The sequence below is a fragment of the Syngnathus acus genome, chromosome 16, assembly GCF_901709675.1.
Source record: "Syngnathus acus chromosome 16, fSynAcu1.2, whole genome shotgun sequence".
NCBI classification, from domain to species: domain Eukaryota; kingdom Metazoa; phylum Chordata; class Actinopteri; order Syngnathiformes; family Syngnathidae; genus Syngnathus; species Syngnathus acus.
In genome coordinates this window covers 3,943,209-3,961,700 of record NC_051101.1, presented here as the reverse complement: position 1 = coordinate 3,961,700, position 18,492 = coordinate 3,943,209, and the positions used below count along the sequence as shown (strand labels likewise).

General features: G+C 41.8%; 1 protein-coding gene across 4 annotated transcripts in view; it reads right to left on the bottom strand.

The window, feature by feature from the left end:
• Positions 1–220: 220 nt before the first annotated feature.
• LOC119135322 (mannosyl-oligosaccharide 1,2-alpha-mannosidase IA) overlaps positions 221–18,492 on the bottom strand; it is a 67,163-nt gene continuing 48,891 nt past the window's right edge. For 3 of the 4 annotated variants that reach the window (XM_037272787.1, XM_037272786.1, XM_037272789.1), the window contains 8 exons: positions 7,988–8,082; positions 6,986–7,112; positions 6,671–6,764; positions 5,529–5,644; positions 3,632–3,851; positions 2,984–3,156; positions 1,423–1,538; positions 221–1,234 (listed from right to left, as the gene is read on the bottom strand). In XM_037272787.1, the coding sequence (XP_037128682.1) occupies positions 1,084–1,234; positions 1,423–1,538; positions 2,984–3,156; positions 3,632–3,851; positions 5,529–5,644; positions 6,671–6,764; positions 6,986–7,112; positions 7,988–8,082 (1,092 nt within the window). In that variant the 3' untranslated portion in view covers positions 221–1,083. The remainder of the gene's footprint in view (positions 1,235–1,422; positions 1,539–2,983; positions 3,157–3,631; positions 3,852–5,528; positions 5,645–6,670; positions 6,765–6,985; positions 7,113–7,987; positions 8,083–18,492) is intronic. The other variant, XM_037272788.1, reaches the window with a different exon arrangement.

The following is an 18,492-nucleotide window of genomic DNA, read 5'->3' as shown; positions in this document are numbered from 1 at the left end:
TATATATATGTATATATATATATATATATATATATATATACGTATATATATATATATATATATATATATATATATACGTATATATATATAATCAATACGCATCATTGGGGACTCAGAGTGAATACTTGTATCAGTCTGAAAAAAAAGTGGTATCATAAAAACCCTATTTTAGGCTTTTTCATTCATGTGACTAATCAGTTAACAAAAAACAACACATTTCTTCTTTTAAAGGTACAAAGTTGCACAGTTCTTTATTCTTTTAAATCAGTATTTGAAAATACTCAACAACCAAAGTTAAATCGAACTTTAATAAGTCGTAATAATAAGAATCCAAATATCCGCAAAAAGTAGACTTAAAATCTTAATACTGTTGTTGTGTTTTTAACGTTAGTTTTCCTCCTTTTTCTTACGTAAACACCTGAGGGAAGCAAACCAACCGAACAAAAAGATCACAAAAGAACTAAGGAATGAAATATATATTTTTTTTTATGTACATCACTGATAATCAGTGTTGGTAGGAAAACCAGAAATGGACCTGGAACGAGAAAACACATTTGGGCTTGGGAATGATTCTCAGCATCGATGTGTGCTTCCAAAAAGGCAAAAAAAAACAAAAGAAAACCCAATAAGTGTCCATGTTTTGTCTACAATGGTCCCAAGATGCATAAGACACTTTCCTGACAATTTTTGAGAAAGTTTCATCAAAAAACATGACATCAACAGTATATTCTGGAGCTCTTCATATTTCTTATTATATTTCGATGCTTAATTTTGACTGTAGGAATGCGGCGGGAGAAAAGAAATCCTTTGGTCAGCGAAGCAAAATAATTCCTTTGGAGAAAAAAACCCCAACCCTGACAGATTCAAAGTGGTTTCCCCGACAGTATGGAGCTCATTTTCCTCACAGAGGAAAGAAAAAGTGTCTGCAAAAGCTTTGTCTTGATTGTCCACCCAAAAAAACAAATTCAAAAGATTAGACTATACAATCACAGCGTGACAAAAAACCCACCACATCCTTTACTGGAAAGGAAGTTGAACGCATCCCTTGGAGCTGCGTGGACAGACGGACGCAAAGGTCGGTGGTCATCCGGGGAGCTTGTTCTTGTCCTGCGCGGTGACCAAGGCATCCTGCAGGCAGCTCTTGCGCACCACGGGGAGCGGGTGAGCCTCCGTGTTGAAGATCCAGTCCTCCGAGGGGAGGAGGTCATCGTCGGAGAACAGTAGGTACAGATACCTGAAAACAAATTCTTCATGATCAATACACAGATTTCGTGTCCGGGCTTGGAACTCAAATCGTTTGTATCCCAAATCAACCATCCTCATTGAAATAAATGGAAATGCCATTAATTCGTTCTAGAGTGAGAAAATAGCACTATGCGCACAGCAACATTTGGTTAACTTCACAGAATTTTACTAACTTACTTGAGAGTCTCTGAGAGGAAGAAGCTCTGCTGCATGTTGTCGTGGCTGTCGGCCAACGTGTAAACATCGCGGATCCCCGAGAAGCCCGACTCCACTCGGCAGTGCCGCTCCAGCGCCTGAGAACGGGACATCAAACATACGTGGTGTATATTTTTTGATCATTTCAATGAGTTGTAATCACAAAGATAGTGCGAGGGCCCCCTCATCGACACTCATAATCATATTCAAACTACGCGTGTACACCTGAAAAACAGAGTACGAGCACAAAAGAAATCCCGAGCGAAACGAAACGGGCCTAATGGGGAGCGTCCGAGCTAGCCGAGCGGATTAGCGTGGCGTTAGCTACAAAGGGATGCCTCGCGCACGCTAATTAGCCGAGACCCTGACGTGTTAACGCTCCGTGTTCAACCTTTGTGCTGGCTAATTAAAGGCCCGATTGGCGCCTTTGACTAAACTCAAGCTAAATCCATCACGCTAACCCTTCGCTCTTGATGACAGCGAATGTACATTAATAAGAGGGTGCCAGGCACAAGCGTCACCTCAGGCTTTCATCTGCATGATAGTGTGTAGTGATACTTGGAAAGGGTAATTAGGGATGCTAATGGGATGTGACGTGAAAGGTGAGTAGTTCACGACATGTTGCTTTCACAGCACACTCCAATACAACGCAATTGTTGATTATACTTTTATCACACAAATATTTCATTCAGAAAAAAACCCCAACTTAATTCTTATAACATTAATTTAATTTGAATTTGGATGTTCAATGTCTCTGAAAATTAAACCGTTAAGATTACAATTCGGGCTGTGCGATGTATCGTTATCGTGTCCGTTGCATGTAAAAGTCAGTCCAACCAATCACATACCTCCTTTTAAATTTAGCGTTGATAGACAGTCAATGAAAATCATCTTGCAGAGGGAGGGAATGAGGAACACGTGAGAAATCCACTTGAGGGTCGACGAGCGTTGGGAGGCAGCCATTTACGTTCAAGCCATAAAATGCAGCTGCACGTACGTGTTTTACAAAATGACGTGACCGTAATGATGAACCACTCTTATAATATTGACAAAATTTGTTTCCCATTCTTGACAACTGCTCTCATAAGATTATTACTTTATTGTCGTATATTAAAAAATATCTGCTTCATTGTAATAGGTTTAGTTGTGCAAACATTTGTTGCCTTTTTTTAAATTTGCCTCATTATATAATAAAATAATTTTGATTAATATTATATCGTATTAACTTAAATCATGGTTGCAAGTTTACGTAATTTTCAAAATAAAGACTTTTTCCCTCTTCGTTTTTTTCTCATCAATCTTTCTCAGATTACACAAACTCAAGATTTTTATCACAACAATGATTTTCATCTTGTAAGCTTCCCACTTGATTGGAGTTGTATTTTTTTCCTCACAAATGTGTGACTTTTCTTGTAACTCACGTTCTTGTTTTCTCCTTATCTTACAACTTTGTTTCTAGTTGGAAGCCATCTCGATTGTAAATGTTAACGGATGTCTTTAGAGCTTTTGCTTTATGTGTTTTTTTTTTGTTTTTTTTACTTACCTCAACAGCCTCCCATCCCCACTCCCTGTACTTGGGGTCATGGGTAAGCCTCCACATGTACATGTAACTCTCGATGACTTCGGGTCTAAGGATGTAGTATCTGTCGCTCAGCCGGGTTGCAGTGGCCTCGGTGCCGCCGTCAAAGCGGAATGCTTCAGGTCCCAGTTTGGTGGCTGGAAGAAAAAAAGACCGCCGCCTGTTAAATGCATACAACGCTTTGGAGACAAAAAAACAAACAAAAAAGTCTATTGACCCAAAAAACGTTTTTGGTGCAAAACCAAAGAGTAGGACAGAAAATGAAGAGAGAAGATTCAAGGACGATCAGAAAATGAGCAATTTCTGTCTGTTTGTCAAACAGTGGCCCAAAGTGGTAGTCGCCAACAATGGCGATGTTTGTTCATTAAACGGCGTCGACAAAAATGTCTCAACGTTGAGTTTTCCCTCTTTAAAAGGACGTCTGGAGCAGAGCCCTTCATTTGAGTTGCTCAGGCGTCACTTAAGCACACTTGAAACATTCCACTGGAGTCAATGTATACCGAGGACGTTTGAGCGTTTCAGCTCAGCCGACACAATTTGGAGTTTGGTTTCGAATGTGCAGCAATTCGACAACACACAATTTTGACAATTTTGATTTTTTTGCTTTCTTACCTGAGCGATCGTAGCTCTCATGGCAGGTGTGTGTGACCTCGGCGGCAAGGTCAAGGTAGTGCTGCCGCTTGTCGGGCGCGCCGTCGTCGGCGCCGATGCCAATCATTCCCCCGGAGAAGCAGGCCAGGTGGCCCATCTTGTGGTCCAGGATGCCCCCCCGCCACTCCGCCATGTACGTCAGGCCGCCAGGCGACTTCTGCACCAGGTTATTTTCGATGGCCTGCAGGGCAACGCGTGTACATTAGCTATCTTTATACGTTGCAAACATTATCTACATATAAAGTACAATGATTATTTGTATGTATTACAATTTCAACAAATTATCCCATTTTACCAACTAAAATTGCTTAATTAAATACATGTTTTACTTTTGCCCTTTTTATATGTATTCCCGCTCTGAAAAGTGTACCTAATATTGTGGCCTGCGCACCACAGCCATTTTATTTATTACAACATTAGCACCCCATTAAAGTGCAAAGTGCAAACTTGCGGACAATAAAAAGAAACACATCTCATCTGACTTAAGACAATAAGACCAAACGAAGCAATGTGTTTGTAATAATAATAATATAAAAACCTAATCAGGGAATAGCATAATTGGGGAAAATGTGCTCTCGTTCCACGCGCGCTTTTAATTAGCGCCATACTTTTATTTAAATGCCACGCCTAATGAGTTGCGCTGAGACTTGGGCGTTCAATCTCACTTGCTATAAACACACACACATACACGCGCACACATTCGACCTGCACTTCTGGTTTGACCCTGGTTCTCAATGACCGTTCATGTTGTGTTTTTTTCTTCTTTTAATTGCAGCCTGAGGGAATGAGCTCATGTCATTTTGGTGTTTTATTTTTAATGCGATCACTAATCCCAAGAGAATATCTGGAACAAGCGTGGCACCTCCAAGGAAGTCGAACACTCATTCTAAATAAAAGAATAAATAAAAACAGTAAGCCTGGAAGTAGCACCTCTTAACAATTGGATAAAAGCTTCCAAAAGTCTTAAATGTCAAGCTATGGAGTGCAAAGTTAAACATGCACCAGGGTTTTAAATGTGGCATTCACTGGACTTATTACACGCTAAATTGGAGGAGAGCGAGAAATACATTCAAATGAAAACTGCAAGAAGCCGCTCGCATCTCAATGTCTGCGGGGCAGACGAAATCTCGAAGGTGCGCCGCATGACGCTATGAATGGCAAGTACAGAAGCAGACGTGCAATACGTGTCTGCCAGTACGAAATCACTTTTATTTATGTGTTTTATGACAGCTCAACACATTTTGCTGCCATGCTCCAATGACAAAAATTAATGGTTTGCAATTTTGGATCGCCCATCTGTCTACCGCCATTAGTACAAATGTGCTAGCAATCGCACAAAATCTCCAGGGCGAGTTCGCCTTTGAAGGACGCCTGGAAAGGGCCAAAATCAAATTGAGTCTAAAAAGGTGGCTTTAACCCAACCTCGCAAAGTCTGCTGCCACATGTGGTGACAAAAATTGCAACCCTCAAAATTCAGCCACTCAGAGAAGTTTGATTTTTGTTTTTTGGGTCTACTCACGACGGACATCTCTACCAAATGTTATGGCGGTAAATGAAAACATCTCGGGGTGCTGAATTAATTTAAAAACGAAAATCTGGTGAGTTGACAGGCCTGATTAAATATAAACGTTGTGTGTATAACCCGAGAGCAAACAGAATTAATGAGCTTTTTCCTATTGACATGCTTTATGGAGCCGACTTGGGGGAGGGAGGGGGCGCTGGTGGAGGGGCGGATTTAAATCCGAGACGGACCCCGAGTCACGCTTGTGGCTTATTAACCAATTTCGGTCACGCCGCCTGGAACAATCCCATGCAGCTTTTTAATTACGATGGTTGTTTGAGTTGGTGGCGTCCGTACCTCCAGAGCGTTGTAGTACATGTTCTTGGCGTCCTCGTCTGTCTTGTCCGACATCAAGTACGACTTGATGAGGTACTCATAGAAACTGTCCCCCAGACCGCCAATGGACACGTGATCTGGGAAGAACAAATTGTAAGCACGTAGTACGAGGTCAGGCAGTCGTTTCATACGGTGTCATTTTTCTGGGGTTGACTTCTTGAAAGATTTCTTGTGGGTCTACTCTTGATTCGCATGCCCACCAAATCTTATGTTACTACGAAAATGGATTCCTGGATTAAAAATAAAAGTTTGTTTTTAAAGGACTCCCTGAAAATGTCCCAAAATACTTCCTGTGTCTTTCTGGGCTTCTTGACAGTTTTTTTGTGGGTCTTCTCATGCCCACCAAAATTCATGTTGTCAAGTGAAACTGACTTAGAGGGCAATCAATGAATATTACAGCTTGAACAGAGACAAAGAGATTGCAGGGTGGTTATTGTCACATTTTTGGTGACATCACCAAAGTTAATTCTCTGGATGTCTACATTGCATATGGATTTGATCGGGTTGCCGTTTGTGAAGGTGCTGTCGTGTACGTGCCTCGCTGAAGCATCCCCGCTCAACTGTCCGTCAATTGTTCTGCTTATTAATGTGCGGCACCAAAGCGGCGGCTGCAGAGCTTGCGCCGCTTTTGCCTTATTGAAATGATAATGAATTCAATTACTTTAGAAAATTGGATCTTTTCCGATTTACCAGAAAAGACGTGAAAACGATCACGGTGGCGAGGGAGGGGGTGCTGAAAAGCAGCTATTCCGCATGAATACAGAGGCTAATTGTTGCCAGTTGTTGGCGTTATCGCACTAAAAAGGACAGAGAGCGTGCGTGTGTCTTGTGCGTGTGTGTCAAGGACAAATACAGCGAGAGGCGTTGGGGGAACATTGCGTGGGAGTCGCATGCACGCCCCCGCTGAAATATCATATTCAGCTATGAATTTCAATGTGGACTCTTGGAGAAGCTCAAGAGGAGGTGCAGTATGCAATGACAGAGATTTTTTTTTTTTTGTGATCTCACCTCACAAGTATGATGACAAGAAATGGATCTTGCTGTTACGTACAAAAGGAATTGTGGAAAAACAGGACGTGTCTATCCTACAAATTTGTACGTACGTTGGACCCAGTTTCCGCTGACCGGGCTGAGGAAATTGGGGTACAGGCCTTGAGGCTTCTCAATCTTATTCAGCAGCTTCCGGATGTTCATTACCTGCACATATAATTGAATAAGCCATCAACAATGAAAGATTCTAAAGCAGAATTTTATTTTAATTGAATTTTCAAACCCAACAATGGTGCACAATCCTCCTTTGTAAAAATTTGGGCATCATTCACAAACACAATACAATGATATCACCCCCTCTAATCAACAATCACAGATCTGAAGCTTGTTTAAATGAAATATTACGATTTTGCTTGAGTTAGTTGTACCTTTTCGGTGTAAATGGGGTCACCGGAGAGCTCGCTGAGGTGGATGAACTCCAAGTGCAGGGTCCCGAACTCGGCCAGGATGCTGCTCCCGGCCGACGCCCAGCCCCAACTCCAACTGCTGCCACTGCAACAGAATGGAAAACAAACACAGACTAAGTATAGAAATTATCATTGATATACATATAAAAATTTCATGTAATATAATAAAAACTGTAGAATAAATGTGATGAAAATATTTGCATGTATTTGTATACATTAAATACTATAATTAAAAAAATTAAAGTGAAAAGCCAAGCAAATTAAAAATAATACAGTTGCAAAAAAACCATCCCCCAAAAGTAGCATTTGAACACGAGTGTGCAGACTTTTCATACATATAGCCATTCTATTGAGTCACTCTTTTGCCTCACACGAGCAGACATCACATAACATCCTGCCCCTTCCTTCCTTTTTTTTCCCCCCCTCCTGATGTGCAGCAGAAGATAACCGAGTGAGCCAGCAGATGTCCGCCCCGCTCGGTCACCTCCCACCCGGCGCGTAAAGCAAAAGTAATTGCGCAATGGATGCCGTGTTCAAAGTGGACGGAGCCGTGTTGGTCGTCACGTCTGTTGGCCACTTAGGCGGGGACACTTTAATGCCTCGGAACAGATGAGCAGCCCAAGCGAGTCCGCACGCGCTCTAATTCATGCAAATATTATTCGGCCCATTTTTGTTTACGCACATGGATTAGCGCCTAATCGAAATGACATCAACACTCCGTTTGCAGCTCTCTGCTACATTAACTAGCAAGCACGCCAAACACTTTTTAAAAGTGTATTAATAGAAAATCTCGCAAGCTTATATTTGGACGGACGATGATGATCCGAAAGAAGAAATAATGATTGTTTGTAGCATATAACTGAATGACGTAGGCTACCAAGTTCGCGCAAGCTAGCTGTCAACTGACTAAAAGCCTTTAGCTTGCCACTCTGGATCGATTTGGAGATGGTTGCTGATGCTCACCTCCCCAGGTTGATGACTCCTCGCGGGATCCCCGTCGGCGTGTTGAAAGCCGGGAGCAACTTTGCGCCCAATTCCAGCACTTTAGTCTTAAACATCTGTAAAAACACACACAAAAAAAGAGAGACTTAGACATACCCAACCAGGCATCGTCCGATCGAATTTGGACACTACTACTATGTTTATACATCATAAATGAAGCATCATTGACATTGAAGCCAACAAGCATTCCAAGCAAAATGGGCATTTTAAGACGCTGTCCCTTTAAGGAAGCACTTTTTTTCTGTCCGTCTCGACTCTGGGCCAAGCTCTCGGCGGCCGAGGCCATGGACGAGCTAATGGCTCATCAATCACCAAATTGTGCGTTTAGTGTCCGGGAACAAAAGAGAAGAGAGTCAGGTGTGATATTGATGAAGAGAGATGGAAAAAAAAAAACGGAGGCAAGAGAAGCTTCACAGGCAAAGCGTTGGACAGGAAATCAATAGCGAGCAAAAGGAAAGTTGGTCAAAGTTGTAACGCAGACAAAGAAAGGCCACAAATGACACTTGCGTGTCGTTGTTTCAACAACATACTGCAGCTGCTGACAGACTGCAAATGAAAATCTAGCATTACCAGGATAAATACTTTGTTTCAGTCTTGTAGGAGAATTCGCTTTTTCAACCATTTAACATTTTCCAGGATATCAATTTATTTTTTTACATTTCAGAACTGAATTTTTTTTTTTCAGGCTATCTGTAAAGTACAGAAAATGGCAAAACCTGCAATTTTTAAAAACATTTTACAATTTAGCATTTTTTCAAAAACTTTCAGGATTTTATTTTTTATTTTAACAAATTTTCAGGATATCCGCAACATGTATTCCTATTTTTTGGAAAGAATGAACTGAAAATAAAAAATACTGCTTTTACACATCTGTGTGTAAAAACATTATTTTCATTTTTGTAGGAGGTCTGAAAATTAGTATTTTTAAATTTGGCTAAGTCCTCCCTCGAACATTTAGAATATTTGCTAGACAATCACACCAGCAGATGCTCATAAAGGTCAAGTCTTGCTTGGCGGAGGTAACAACCAGCATCATCCAGTGTGTCTAAAAATAGCACAAGAGCATGACATGGTGGTCACAGTTTGCTTGTTTGGAGATGACATGATTAATTACAGGCGAGCGGCTCGGGGCTGGCATCTGCTCACCCGTTTATTCCGCGCGCTAAATTAAAGGCCGCGCTCGGGAACGGCGCCGTGGGCCTCGTCCGCCATCCCGGAAGTTAATTATACTCCCGCCGCCTACTACTCGTCCTTCTGCGATGAAGAGCTACCGTCATCATCGTCAGGTGTACACCCATTCTTGACTTTTTGTTTGCCCGCCAGATAAGACGAGACAGCTGATGGGAGGCGACGGCCGACAGGTTGCAGCGCGGTGGGACGCAAGCGGCTGTTTCCATCAGCGCTGGAGCGACCACCCGGGAAAGGAAGAGCAAACAGTGTCATGGCCCGGCGGAGGGACGATGCAGAAAGCAGATTCGGGCTGCCACTTTTGCTTAGTTGCAAAAACGCGGCATGTCTGTCTGCCTGTCTGTCTGCCCTCGGGACACGGAGGGAAGAACCACAAGAAAGGTCTTGGACCAGCAAGTCTCCTTCAGGACGCTTTTGCTGTCGGTTATAATAAAGAAAAGGGAATCATGTCATTTTGACTGTTGCCACGCAGCAACACACAAAAAAGATCATCTCATTTTGAAATGTTTTTTGAGGTGGCCACAAACAAAAGAGCAGAATCGGTATATGTACGTTAAGATTTTTTGTGTATTTTTTTTAAATGATCTTTTTAAAAATGTACTTTTCTGAGAAGAATGTTTCATTTAGCGTACTACAAAAGTCTGTGTGCTCTAAAAATAACTTTCCATTAGAGAATAGAGTGGATGACATTTAAAGCCGTATCTGATGTCTGTGGCTGAAGACAGAGAAAAAAATAAAATACAGAAAAATAACTCCAATTTAGACTGCCTGGGACGAACCACCTATAATCATTGTATAGTTTTCACTTTTTTTTTATTTTAAAATTAATCTAAAAATAGTTAAAATTAAGTACAATTCATGAAAATTAAGAATATAGGTCTTTATTTTATGTCGAAATTAATCTATTAAGAAAACAAATTCTCTAATTTGTGCGATTAATTTATTATACCCTGATTTCTTTATTTCTTAGGATCTTTAAAAAATAATTCTTAGAAATGTTTTTTTTAGTGAGTTGCCAGTGGTGACGTGCATTTCAGCCCGCTAATGAATTTCTCACGTCAGCCGCCAGAGCCTCGTGCTTCAAGAACAAAAAAAATTAAATAAAGACTACTCTGCATAATTTATGCAGCGCAGCCTCGCCGAGGAACGCGCTAAAGCAGATTCTCTAAATTAGAAATGATTGGGGGGCGGGCGGTAAAACAGAAGAAGCCACCAAAGCCCAATTTGGAAAACAAACGAGCGACGACGGCGAGCTGCCGTCCTCGGCGGCGCGGCGCTAAATTAGAGCGCATTAGCGCCATATTGTGGCCTTGAACGCTCACGCGCATGTTGATGGTCCAATAAGAGCAACAACTTTTGTTGTTTAGAAACAATTAAGGCACATATTGCAGATGGTTATATTGCTATTATACGTTTGTAATGTTGGGCCACTACAATAACACTGAGAGTGATCATTATTGCTTTATAGCCTGCTGTATAATCGCCAATTACCTCCAGCGAGGCACTTGCGACCCGCGGAAGGGCTCTGTCACGTTCTTCCATTGCGTTGCGACTTGGATTTCCGCAAGTCCCGCGTTTCCGTTTGACCAACACCAGTCAGGTTTTGTCGTCGGTCTTCATGTTAATCGTTTGAACGGTGATAATCACTGTCGCAACCCAATCCGAGGTGCTACCTGATCCGCATCGGGTTTGACATCCAAGTAAGGAATTTGACCCAAAGAGTCATACTAAGATCCACGATACTTATTAACATATTCACTGTCAGCACAAACGACAAATCCCTGGCGGAGTAGGAAAAACGTAAAGGACACTTGCAGTGCCTCAAAGGACAAGAAGCATATGGTTTGGACTTCCTCCAGCAGAGGTGTGAGTAATGGTCCCGTACCGACCAACATGACAATGTCATTCTCTCGTCTGATTGGTCCCTGACCTCCAGTTGCAAACTGTTGCCATGGATCCCATACGGGAAGCAGCGCTAACCCACCCCGTCTGTCATGGGCTGGGGTTGAACATCTCGTGATTCCCCTCATTTTCTCAGCGGGAGAGGTTGAGGTGACATTCCACCGTCTCTCTCTCTCTCCCATACACACACAGGCACGCACACACACACACACACATACACAGACAGACAGACGAGCTGGGCTGCAAAAAGGCTTGTTGTTGTTCACGGCGGGTTGGACGTGCCTCATCGATTTGAAGGCGCAAAAAGTAAATGCGAGAGCTGTTTGGGCTTCCAGCTGGTCGAAGCGAATAAATCCAGCCGAGCTTGTGTGAAAGTGGGTGGCTCATTTTAAGGACAATGGACAAGTGGATTCACTCTGACCCTTAACCCTACAACAAACCATAACCTGAAATTTAAACCCAACATACCCTTATATCCGTTTCTCTCGCTCCATACCTAAAGCTTGCATCTACCAGTCCAGAGCAGAGTTTACAGACTATTAGGACCTTTTTTTTTTTATTTTCGCATCCATAGCAGCAGAAAGCATGAGCACTTAGTCGTGGTCGTCATGGCATTGACGACTGTGTAGCCACTGAAGTGATGACTGAACACATTCAGGCTTTCAGAACTTCCACCTTGTCACCAGAGATTAGTTTTACCAGAGGCCACTCGCCCGAGGTCATTCCTCACAAACATACCAAGATATTTATTTGGGGGGGAGAATCTGGGTTTTCATACATGGGTATATCAGAGAAAAATGAAGCAGAATACGGAATCGTACAAAGAGCAATGACATAAGCACCAGTAGGAATAGAGAGCCATGGGCATCGGAGGCGACGTCGATGACTATGAATCATTTTGACACTTTTCTACGCAAGAGGAGCACTAAGAGGTGCGATCTATCTGAAGACATTTCAGAGGCTGAGGACAACGAGGCGTAGTTCCACTAGATAGAGAGGAACAGCGTCTTGTTTTCCCAGAGTAACCGTCAGAAGGAGGCCTAAGGGGTCCTCTGAAGGGATTTTGGGCTTTGCCTCAAATGTCAGCGCTCATAGATATTGCATGGACCTTGTCTCCTTTTTGATGGTAATTAAATTGTACTGCTCGTCAAGGAAGGTGGCGCATAAAAGTCACGGAGGACTGCTTCAAGAAAAATTGCCTGATTCCCATTAAACATTATCGTGGCGTTGTGCTGTGTGACATCGCGACTTCAGCATCTCGCTACCGGTTTATTTTGGGATGTCGGCATAGGTTGGCGGCTAACGGGAGGAAATGAAATGGGGCTCAGGCATGTGCATCCAATTCCACGGAGATGGAAGATTTAAGCGGTCTGAGGCGTCACTTGCGACACTTTTGGATGTGTCTCCATCTGTTTGCACAGCGATGAGAGAAGTTTGGGAGGGGCAGCACAGAAAGGCTTCGTAGACACGGACAAACTGTACGGAAAGACCAACATGAGTGACATTGGTGTCGTCTCTGAAGTAGAAATTATTTATCACATTTGTCAGTCCGTTACAATATATTATTCATTCGAACCGCATGATGCATGAGATTCTAAAGTGTGGATTGACAATGCGCATCTAAAAATCTTATTTGGTTGATTTGATTTTTTTCTAGTTGAATCAACTCGCAAAAATGTGTCAAATAGCACAGACGCCCAATTTATGTATTTGACCCATATTGTATTTTAGTTTACAATATGATAATAAAATCTAAAGTGTTCCCTTGAAAATAATAACATAAAAATTTTATATATACAGTGTATACATATGATAAAAATAATAAAACAACCTCCAAAACAATGTGAACATTTTTTTAAATATTGGTGAGTGATGTCCATTGTTTTTATCCAGCACGGTTTTAATCCCGAGCAAGCGCATGCGAATGACGACGATAAAATCGTGACTAAAAGGTGAATTTAAAGGACACTTTTGAGCTATAAACGTTTCCATTTAAAGGAACAAGTGCGACTTAACTGTACAAGCATTGTGAAAGTCACCTTGTTGTCAGCGCCCATTGAAGACTGACATCGGCTAATGTTTTCAGATGTCCTTGAACGACTTTGTGTGTGTGTGTGTGGGGGGGGGGGAGTCAGATCGCAGGTTGTGTCGCCTTGAATAACAGTCAACACTTCACCTCCAGTGTGGACGGGAAAAGCAGAACAGGGTCTTCTTGTGTTAAAGTCACTGTCCACTGTGCTGACACCAAGTCAGAGTTTTTTATTTTCATAGCATTAACCTTCGCTTGAATTAAGTAGCGCTTTAATTGGTTCTTTTTGGGGGGGTAGTCGTGATGTCATAACATTTCCATTTTCATTCTGCCATGCTGTCGGTAGAATTACAATAAGTCCAACCCAGATGCTACTTGCATCAGAATAGCTTTGGAAGAGACAAATCATTGTTAATCAAGTCATAAAATCCATCATCAAGTGCTTCAATTGTGTTCTTGTGAGTGAAGTTGCTGATTGACGGCGCTGAAACGCACTTTGGCAGCACAACAAAGTCATTTCCACTCCTAATTTGCCAACGTGCTTGCCAGTCACTCGCCTTGGCATCCGGCAAACGCGCACATGATTGTCTGACAAGAAAAACAGATACTCGAGCCTTTTTTTTTTCTTTCACCCCCAACGCCTGGCTCCGAGACCGCTCGATGTCATCGGTGCAATCACTGAGCCGAAATCAAAGCGAGGCGGGTTCGTTAAGGCGGGAAATTAGAGTCCGACGCTGATTTGCTTGCACCGGGGCGAACGAGCAGTGATTGCGTGGCCGTGGCTAGAATGGAATACAAAACCTTCCGGACAAAAAAGGATACTCTGACCGGATGAGAGGTCACCATGTGTTCAATCCTGTGCTTTTAATGGAATGCTGCTCTCGCTGAAAATGGCCCGAATGAACACTTTGCACTACGGAGAAGGAATCGGCGGCAAAATGAAGTGGAAGGGAAGCGGGAGCCCCGTCGGTCGGAATTGGCCATTGGAGAATCGATGTGTTCTGGAGGAGGATGCCAGGCAGAACATCACAGCTCCTGGGATGCAATTACAGGTTGATGACCTCATCATAGTCGCATTTTTTGATTTCCGACGAGCAGACAGTAAACACTTTTGTTCCTCGTCTCACAGGAAGCGAGTATCCCGAATGGCTCGGCAAAGAAATCGAAGGACGAGAGAATATTACCCACCATTGCCTTTTTTTCGTCATCCTCCGACAAATGTCGAGAATATTCCATTCAGTTTATGGTCACAAATGTACCGCTGAGTGAAGAAAACGACACACATGCTTCTTCCTGTACGCCGTAAACACGACATATAAACATATAAACTCTTTTCACGGCAAATCCTCGAAATGACGGGCATACTGATGCCCACATTAGATGAAAATAATTTCATAAATTAGCGCTAATCTGATTCTTACTGGGCTAATTTGCCCAAGAGTCACCAAACCAAAATACATGACTTCTGATTCCATTTCAGGGATGTTTTCCTTTATTGTTTTTCTTCTCAAACTTTCCAAGAGTTCTTAGAATGATTTTCAAAGTCTGATGCTATGATGCTATGCTAATCTACTCACAAAAGACAAAAGTATTAGCGTAACGTGTCAATGTAGCATACCAGCGTTGGGCAAATTTCCTCCGAGTTTGTCAGAGAGACACGTTCCCAAAATGGCTGACGTGAGTCTGCATGCACATCAAACAGCTGATTAGTATTTAATGCATGGAGTTTAAAAATAACCCCATCAGACGCTTAAAATGAAGGCCTCACACGTCTTTTGTGAGGTATTCAAAATGTCAAGGAATACCTAAACTGAGGCTGCACTCCCTGATAAAGCGCCCTCCTGCAAATATGAACCTTTTGGGGGGAGGAAGAAGTAAAAAAGATAAAAAAATCAGTTGTTAATACCCAACTTAAAACAGGCATCACCCAGTTGGAATGTGCGCTTGAAGCTTCTGTGTATATTAACCCACATATCACACTCCACCCCCAAATTTCACCTCAAAATGTCAGAATGCAGCGTAATCCTATTTTTGGCCATGTCCCCAAAAAATAAATAAGAAATAAAAAATGACGGCTTCACTCTCTGGGAGTGTTAGCACAAAATCCTCTTTGCCAAGATCGTATTCACCTTCACACTTGTAGAGAAAATGGCATTTTCTCCACAGGTATGAAAGGAAAGCCTTTCAAATGTGGCTTGACAGGTAAACAGCTTGAGTTTAGCAAGCAAATCGACATCGACCCTACTTCACGCTGGCTAAGCAAACATAATAATTCGTCAACTCACAGAAAGTGGACAGAAATGCTTTCAGCTAGATATAAAATAAAATAGTATCAGATGAAGAAACCATATGTCCAATATTACTTTCAGAGCAATAGGCAGCCATTTACGTTTGCAATTTTTGTCCACACGAGTAGTGTGGACAAGACCGAACAGTAAGGCTCAGATTAATCGACGTCAAAACTGCAATTTAAATTTCCGATTTTAATAAGATATCCATCAGAATTACTTAAATGTGGTCCCGAACTGCATGTGTGATGTTAGAGACAAAGATCGTTTCATGGTTTAAGTTTTCAGAGTAAGGAAACCTTGGAGCGGCAAGCATAGGAAGAGCACTAAAGCTCCAGTTGAACAAGGAGGCTTACATCGTGCGCTTGACAGGCTATTTGACGCCCTATTAAATACCTGCACAAGGCATCTCGATCCCCGTGTTCTACGGGAAGATATCAGAGCGCGCCATTCCAGTTTGCTGCCATTGTGACTGGAGTCTTGGGGAGAAACCTGCCGCGGTGAAGCTGAAAATTGCTTGGAAAAAATAACATTGGCGCGGGGGGTATTTTGGCTGCAATTAGAAAGCACAGCGTGGTGGTGCACGAATATTTTATTTTGTGCGCCAGTAAGCGTGCATGCTGCTCCAAACTCTCAGTTAAGAATGAAAGATAAATGGCTTTAAAGTTGCTCTCTGTTACAGCAAGTCATCAAACTTTGCCGCCACAAACTTAACAACTTATTATAATGTAATATGATTATTTCAAAGTTGGTAGCAACTGGATAAAATCTCAAGGACATCTTTGAAGGATCCAAACTGAGCAAAATTCCCCTAACAGGATTGCTTCATACCAAAACGGCCAACGTTCTGTGTGTTTTTTTAGGCATTTTTTTGGCGTCTTCTCATAATAAAAATGTCCAAAAAACGTCATGTTGCTACGTAAAACTAGTCTTGAGGCTGACTTGGGGGGCTGCGTGCCATACTAAATGTAAACAAGCCTACAAAATTAACCACTCGTAAAATCAATGAACCGATGAATTAATAACCATTTTTATATAATCTCATCCCTACTCCCAGTGGATGGCTCGATGAAACATCGACCTTCATGTGAGCCGATTTAAAACAATTACAAAACTGAATTTAACATTCAAAAGATGCAAGCCTTGCACGAAAAAAGGCTCAAGTGTTTCCTCTATGAAAGCTTTTATTTAATGGGCCGTGAGAGAATTGCCGACAAAAGTGCTAATTTTAAAGTCAAAAGATAAAAAAAATTAAAAAATGATGATAATATGGAAGCTTTGATCGATGACGCGTGACCTTCAAAGTCCAAGTGAGAATTGTGAAAAGGAAACTCTGAGTTGTATTGCATTTGCTTTGCCATATTTCATTGGTTTATGATTGCGTTTTGAAGATTCTGCTTCGTAACAAGTGACCGATGTAACAAGTAGCCGATTACACAACTCTATTGTTGCTCTGTGTTTTTGAATCAGTACCTACTTGCTAATTACTTTATATTTCTAGTACCTGGTCAACTCGGCTTCCAAGTATGGCCAATCTGTTATTGCCCTTAATCCAATTTTAAATGTAATCGGTCTCTTTGAAATCTGCTACTGTTTCTAACAATAGCTTAGCTGTGACTTAGCATGGGATGCTGCATATTAGACCGCACAACGTACGAAGAATTATCAAGGAAAGGACGTCTGGTATCTCTAATTGAAGGACATCTTAGCTGCGGGAAACTATTTGGAGTCATATTGCTATATTAGCATAGAGACGGGAGGCGATTTCTTGGCCAATACCATCCCCCGACACCTATTCATCCTTCCTGATCGTCACCTCCAAGGTTGGTGTTCCCACTGAAATCCATTAGCTAATTGCGCTACGCCGAATATGACGCCGCCGATCAATCAATCAGTGCAGTCTCGGCCACTCGTGAACTGAGCTAATGTGTTTGTTTTTAACATGAGGATTCTGTGTCTAGCTTTGCAGTTCCACAAGGACTTTGAGTTAATACGAGCTAGCGTGCTGAATAATTGAGCGGGTTTCATTCATTATTTATTTCAATTGATCAGCTCGGGTTAGCAAACTTGCTATTTACACGTTTAATTAATGGCCATGGTAGCTTGGTAAAATACACACTTAATTATGCCGCTGCCTTGAAGTTCTTCGTGGACGCCAAATTTTAACAGGTTAAAATGCTTACAGCAAGCAAGATAGCAATTCAAGTACAGGAAGCGCAAAGGCAGATTGATAAGCATTATCTCCCCGTAGTGTGATTGTATTTGGAATAAGAATAAGCTCTCGGTAGATAAATTTTGATAGCTGCATAGATTGCCAGGCAGAGAGATGGACAAATGGAGTAGAAAAGGGGTAGAAAAGAGAGAGGAGGCACAGAGGCAGAGGTTGAAAGACAAAAGACAAACATGCATCCAGAGAGAACGAGAGGCTTGAAAATGGCTAATGAGCGTCTGAGCGAGTGAGAATTGGACCAGATGAGAAGCGGCTCGGCAGACGCTGTGTCCATTATGTGCTGCCAAGGCCAACTTCTTTTCATTTTGTTTTGTGTGCGTGTGACAGAGGGAGATGACAATAAGTTTTCAAGATATGAAAGCCTTGAATTGAAGCCTGAGAGAAAACAAGGAACAGATGACCAACTCATTAAACCTTTCTATATTCTACACTAATCGTCTTCATTAGACTTTGTTTATTTTAGTGTTGTTTTATTTTATTACGGTTTTAATATCAATATCAATCATGTGTGTGTCATGGATAAATCTTATGACCATCTTAATGAAGATCATGTTTTTATTGCATTGGTAATAACTACTTTTGCTGTTATTAAGCATTTGATCAACTCAATTTAAAAATGTTATACGTAAATTTAATTACATTACATGCCATTTTAGTAAATAATAAAATTGGGAATTCATACATCAGATATCTATCTATCTATCCATCATTTTTTTATACACTTAGTTGAGTTTATTTTGAGCGCGTTTTTGAGAGTTTGCGTTGTTTGCGGCTTTATCCACCTGTGTAATCACATTGTTTTGTGTTTGTTGCGACTTGACCCCCACTC